The sequence below is a fragment of the Electrophorus electricus genome, chromosome 1, assembly GCF_013358815.1.
Source record: "Electrophorus electricus isolate fEleEle1 chromosome 1, fEleEle1.pri, whole genome shotgun sequence".
In the NCBI taxonomy this organism is placed as follows: Eukaryota; Metazoa; Chordata; class Actinopteri; order Gymnotiformes; family Gymnotidae; genus Electrophorus; species Electrophorus electricus.
In genome coordinates this window covers 5,789,392-5,794,358 of record NC_049535.1, presented here as the reverse complement: position 1 = coordinate 5,794,358, position 4,967 = coordinate 5,789,392, and the positions used below count along the sequence as shown (strand labels likewise).

The 4,967-nt window shown below is 39.5% G+C and overlaps 1 protein-coding gene across 1 annotated transcript; it reads right to left on the bottom strand.

The window, feature by feature from the left end:
- Nucleotides 1–381: 381 nt before the first annotated feature.
- snrpa1 (small nuclear ribonucleoprotein polypeptide A') lies at nucleotides 382–4,345 on the bottom strand. The gene is made up of 9 exons (XM_027004548.2): nucleotides 4,156–4,345; nucleotides 3,687–3,834; nucleotides 3,452–3,530; nucleotides 2,818–2,864; nucleotides 2,551–2,653; nucleotides 2,071–2,150; nucleotides 1,644–1,719; nucleotides 1,132–1,225; nucleotides 382–697 (listed from the first exon to the last, which is right to left on the bottom strand). The coding sequence occupies exons 1-9, from the start codon at nucleotides 4,235–4,237 to the stop codon at nucleotides 498–500; spliced, it is 909 nt and encodes a 302-aa protein (XP_026860349.1). The 5' UTR covers nucleotides 4,238–4,345; the 3' UTR covers nucleotides 382–497.
- Nucleotides 4,346–4,967: the final 622 nt, after the last annotated feature.

The window sequence follows — 4,967 nt, the reverse complement described above, 5'->3', positions numbered from 1 at the left end:
GCCCTCACGCTCCAACGCAAGCATGATTTTGTGTAATTACTATCACAGAGCAGTATGTCCATAGCTACATAAACTAATACATATTAATTTTAAACATACACAATGAGACTGAACACTGCACATGTACATCTAAAAATTATTTTTGGATGCGAATAAATGCTTATATCATTTAAAAAATATACTTCTAGTAGTGCTTAATTATTTTTCATTCTGTAGTTCCAAACCAAATGAGTTAAAAACTGCCTCAACAACATTCTCTACAAATTAAAAGTCAACAGACTACATGCTTTGGTTTTAGAGCCTTTGATTAAAATGTGAGATAGCTTAAATGGATTAACTATGTTTCAATCAAAGCTAATATATTTACACCGATATTCAAAGTAGTTTTCTTAAAAACAACTTTAATGTGGTAAAAAAAAAGAAAAAAGTACTCCACACATACACCTCAAAGGAAGTGCAACACAGACTTGAAATCATTATACACAACACAAACTGAGCTATGATCCATTAACATGCATATCTTCATCCATCTCGTTGTCCTCGTCTTGTTCCTCTCCGTTTCCCTGTTCTCCGACACCTTCCATTTCATCCCCGCCAGTAGCCTCGTACATTGCTTCAGACTCCGCATGGAGCACCCTTTCCAGCTGGTCTTCCTCCTCCTCCTCCTCCTCCTCTTCCTCCACCATGCTTTGGGCACCTGAGTTATTGGACAAATAAAAATGTCAGTATCTGACAGTTGCACTTTGGTTTGCTCAGTGGGTCACTGCTCTCCCCAAAGCAAATTTCACATTTACACAGAAAATGTCGCAGTCACTTCAGCAAGGAGTCAATCACTGCCGCTTACTGAAACTGGCCATTCAATGCTTAGTGTTTGAACACAAGAGGCCTATTTAACACATTACCAGCCCTGAATTACCAGTACTATGCAAATGATGCTAGTCTATCAGAGTCTACTCTTTGCATTCTGTCAGCTATTTAGACATTTTAGAGTACAAAGCATGTACACGTTACAAGTTACACTAATTATTATTGTACCAAAGGTGACAAACTGCCGAGGTGACAAACTGACAATGTGCCGAGATGGAGGCGTGTGTGCGTCCAGAGTGGCAGCGAGCCTTCGGGCTCCAGTACCTTGTCTGCCTTCCCGTCCAGGGATCTGGCCAGACTGCAGTAGTCCCTTCAGCCTCTCTACCTCAGCCAGTGACGTGGCATTTGCTATGGCATTCTGTGGGCAAGGGACATTAGTTTAGCCACACGACATGTGGGGATGGAAAAAGAAATCCTCCAAGCTTGCTTATTTCAATTTCATTCCACTCAGCTCAGTTCAGTTCTCACAAAAGATGCCTGAAAGCAGGTTTAAGAACCAAGTCTAGATGATTAACAAACAAGCCAAAAACAGCAATGGCAAAGAAAAACACCCTGGCTTGAATGAGGAAGAAACTTTGAAAGGAGGCACATTCAAAAGGGAACCCTGCTTCATGGACACTGGATGGCAACATTCATAAATAAATGAACCATAATAGACAGAAATGTAGTATTTCAGCAGATTATGATAGTTTGATCATTGCAAATTACAAGTCCTATTTCATCTGTTACTCTGCTAATTTGCACATATACACTGAAAGAATATAAAGAATCCATGCCTTGATGGCTTCCATGTCTGCGGTGCTAGGCCCTGTTTTTTTCTTGTCAGCCTGCAGACCAGCTCCCGGAGTGAACCTAAGACACACCACAAGTACAAAGAGGTTCTTATAAATTTGCATGAGACTGGCTTGCTTCTTCAGCCTTTTAACCACTGTTAATCCAATCAGAGTGTAGTATCTTGTGCATCTTATCTTTTGTTAATAAACTGATACGAGTAGAGAAGTGCCTTGAGCCAGCTCTCTTGGAATACACTGTAGATGGGTTATGATTTTTTTTTTATTCCATTTTGTTACGCAAGGCTTTTAGGAAAAGCCGATTTGGATCTACCGCATCATTCTGAATGGGATCCAGACCTAAGCTCATAACCCAGTTCCTTAAGTCCAGTGATTCGGAAGAGCTGCACTTGATCAAGGGGTTTCATCTTACGTTTTTGTGCGCTTGGCAATATCCTTTGCAAGCTGAGCACCTCGCTTGCCTTTGAACATTTTCTCAGCCTCCTGACGTTCCTACGGCGACACATCACATAGTTGAATTCAAAAGGCACCAGAATATTCAGCAGGGCTGTACTTCAGAGGATGTAGCTTTCATACAGACTGGTCATGAACACCACTGACTACATGCCAAATACCGAAATCAGGACAGCAAATCAGGTTTAAGTAAAAGCTGGACGATGTACATAGGACACTGGACTGGGCTCATGTTGTGCTGAGAAATCGATGTCCATGTCTCCACACACACTTTTGAGAAGGGCACCCATTCCATCGCACCCAACCCTATATGCAGAACACTGCCTTTTTTCAAAAGCATTTATTTGTAAGCATTACATCTTAATGCTTTGTGTAAAGTCCAGTACCTACTGAGTCTTTTGGAGAGCATCTAATAGAAGGCTTCTGGCTTGCACTTTACCTTCAATTTCACCTTCTGGAAGTCCAGAACACGTATTTGTGGAAGTTTGTTGATGACATATAGCCTGTAATGCTTCTTGTTGGTTACTGGATTCCTTAAAAGACTGGGGGGAAAGTATTAACAGTACAACATATTTACATTTTACAAGACTATCCCTGGACAAGGTAAGAAAATAGTAACAATGCCTACAGTGAAGTTTTAAAATGGCATGTAAATAAACAAGTCGAACATGCAGGACATATGGATGATCACTACAACAACAAGTACCTGAGGAGAGATAAGGTCTTTACAGAAGCAAGAGGATCCAGATCACCCTAGTGATGAATGATAAACAACGATGTGGTTTATGCACATGACAAGATCATCAATATTACTTAATCTAGAGCACCAAATCTGACCCATGAAGAAATCAAAATGCTGCTCCTGCATTAATAGTGGCTCAAGGCCTCAGTCAGCCACCTGCTCTGATCGATGCTACTTGCAGTAAGTCTACTGCGCTCTGCTGTAGTTTCTTGAGGTGTGCCCATTTGACCCCACTCTATTACTGCCTTTAGTATAAAACTGTACATCTGGTGACTCTGAAGTGGAGAATGCGCTGCCCCTCTTGGCATTAAATTATTTAGTTCACAGCAATCTGGTTTTATGGTACTTCACCACTGATATCCAATCAGCAGACAATTAACACTTAATCACACAGTACAGCAGACCCGTACTTTCCAGTGGGCCTAATGTAAACCTATCAATCTGACACTTGCACAGGTCTCAAAATAACAGGATTACAGTAGTGGCTTTGTGAATGCATACTGACAATTAGTCATACATCGGTATAGTGGGGAGAATCTACTTTATGGCAAGGCAGAACGGGTGTAAGATCTTGCCCTAAATACAGTGTACTACTTACCAATTCTTGGATGTTATTACTTGTAAGAATCAGTTCCTTAAGATTTGGCAAGGACTGCTCAAGATTTTCTCCAATCCGGCTGCAACAATGATCAACATTTAGCTGTTAAATTGCAGCAAATATCCTTTCTGATGTTTAAGACCATATAAGCAAGCAAATTAGATAGATAGCAAATTAGATAGACGTCTTTTGTTGAAAGAAACATTGTAGCCATCTAATAATCTGCATCCATTACCATATCCGATTGTTGTTCATGAGTAATGTTTTCAGTCTTCGGAGCAAAGGAAATCCATCCAGTTTTCTAATTTCATTATCGGAAAAGTCAATGGTATCAAACTGGTCCAAAGTTGCCCCGAGGTTCTCCAAAACGGGAATCTTGTAACCTGGATGCATTTTTAAAAACAAAACATGATCTAGTTAGCTATGATTTGTGTAGCTAGGACACCTAGTTCGCTAGCTACCGCTAGTTATCTTAATGGGCCATGCCTAACTCATTTATGAAAGAAAGACAAAGAATATCTACAAATAGCAACAACGTTTTGCATTTGCAAGGCAATTCCGTGACATTTTCGAGAATAACCTAATCCCAGTCTCTGCACAATACATCCACAGATAAACTAGCTAACGCTAACTAGCTAAGTATTTTTGTTGTGTTAACATTTAGGCCTTTTGTATCAGTACATCAGTGCATTTGCGCAACATACCTCGGAGATCAAGTTCTCTGTCTCTGACTGGATTCGTGTATTGAGCAGCCAGCTCAATTAACTCTGCCGACAACTTCACCATGTCGACGAAAAAATACAAAGGCAAATCGTTACAAGTGCAGAAATTTCCAACAGACCAAACTAGCCTCAAACGTTCTCTGTACACACGCTGCCACCGGGAAGTAACCTACATCTTTTTTTTTCGGGTTCATTGGCGCGCGAATATCGACTACAAACTTACTACTGCCCCCACTGGCCCGGAGTGTTAATTGGCTTTATTATACGTTCAAATCACTTCAATTTGTAATTGCGAATTATGAAAACACTTACTGTATACATACATTTCAGTACAGTATTTTAATTTTAATTTATATGAAGGTGTTCAATAAAACCATTAGCAAGCGTTCTCTTGGTTTGTCCATTGTAATACGTGAGGAGTGGGAGATAAGTGATTCTTTTGTGCTATGTATTTTAGTGGCTTTATTAAGAAATTTACATGTAGTGCATCTAGAGTGGTTTTCTGACTACAATGCCAGTTATAATCTGAAAGGCCAGTTATCTCACTATTGATGAGCGTGTATTTGAAGTTTTTGTCTTTATATAGCATTGTCCGTGTATAATAGACAGGTTTTTATGTTTTCAACCATTATTTTTTAATGGTATCAAAAAACATGTTGTGCATGTTTGAATCTTTATTCAGTGTATGAAATACAACATTTGACAATGACTATTTAGACTGATTAGTAAACTGGAAAAGAACTTCAATAGTAGCAACTAGTGGATATAGAATTTACTATAAAATGTAATTAACT

Coding starts and splice junctions, on each gene's coding strand:
- snrpa1 (XM_027004548.2), bottom strand. CDS start 4,237: ATGGTGAAGTTGTCGGCAGAGTTAATTGAGCTGGCTGCTCAATACACG. Junction 3,835..4,155: donor CAGAGAACTTGATCTCCGAG/GTATGTTGCGCA, acceptor AAATGCATCCAG/GTTACAAGATTCCCGTTTTG. Junction 2,654..2,817: donor AAGACCTTATCTCTCCTCAG/GTACTTGTTGTT, acceptor CTTTCCCCCCAG/TCTTTTAAGGAATCCAGTAA.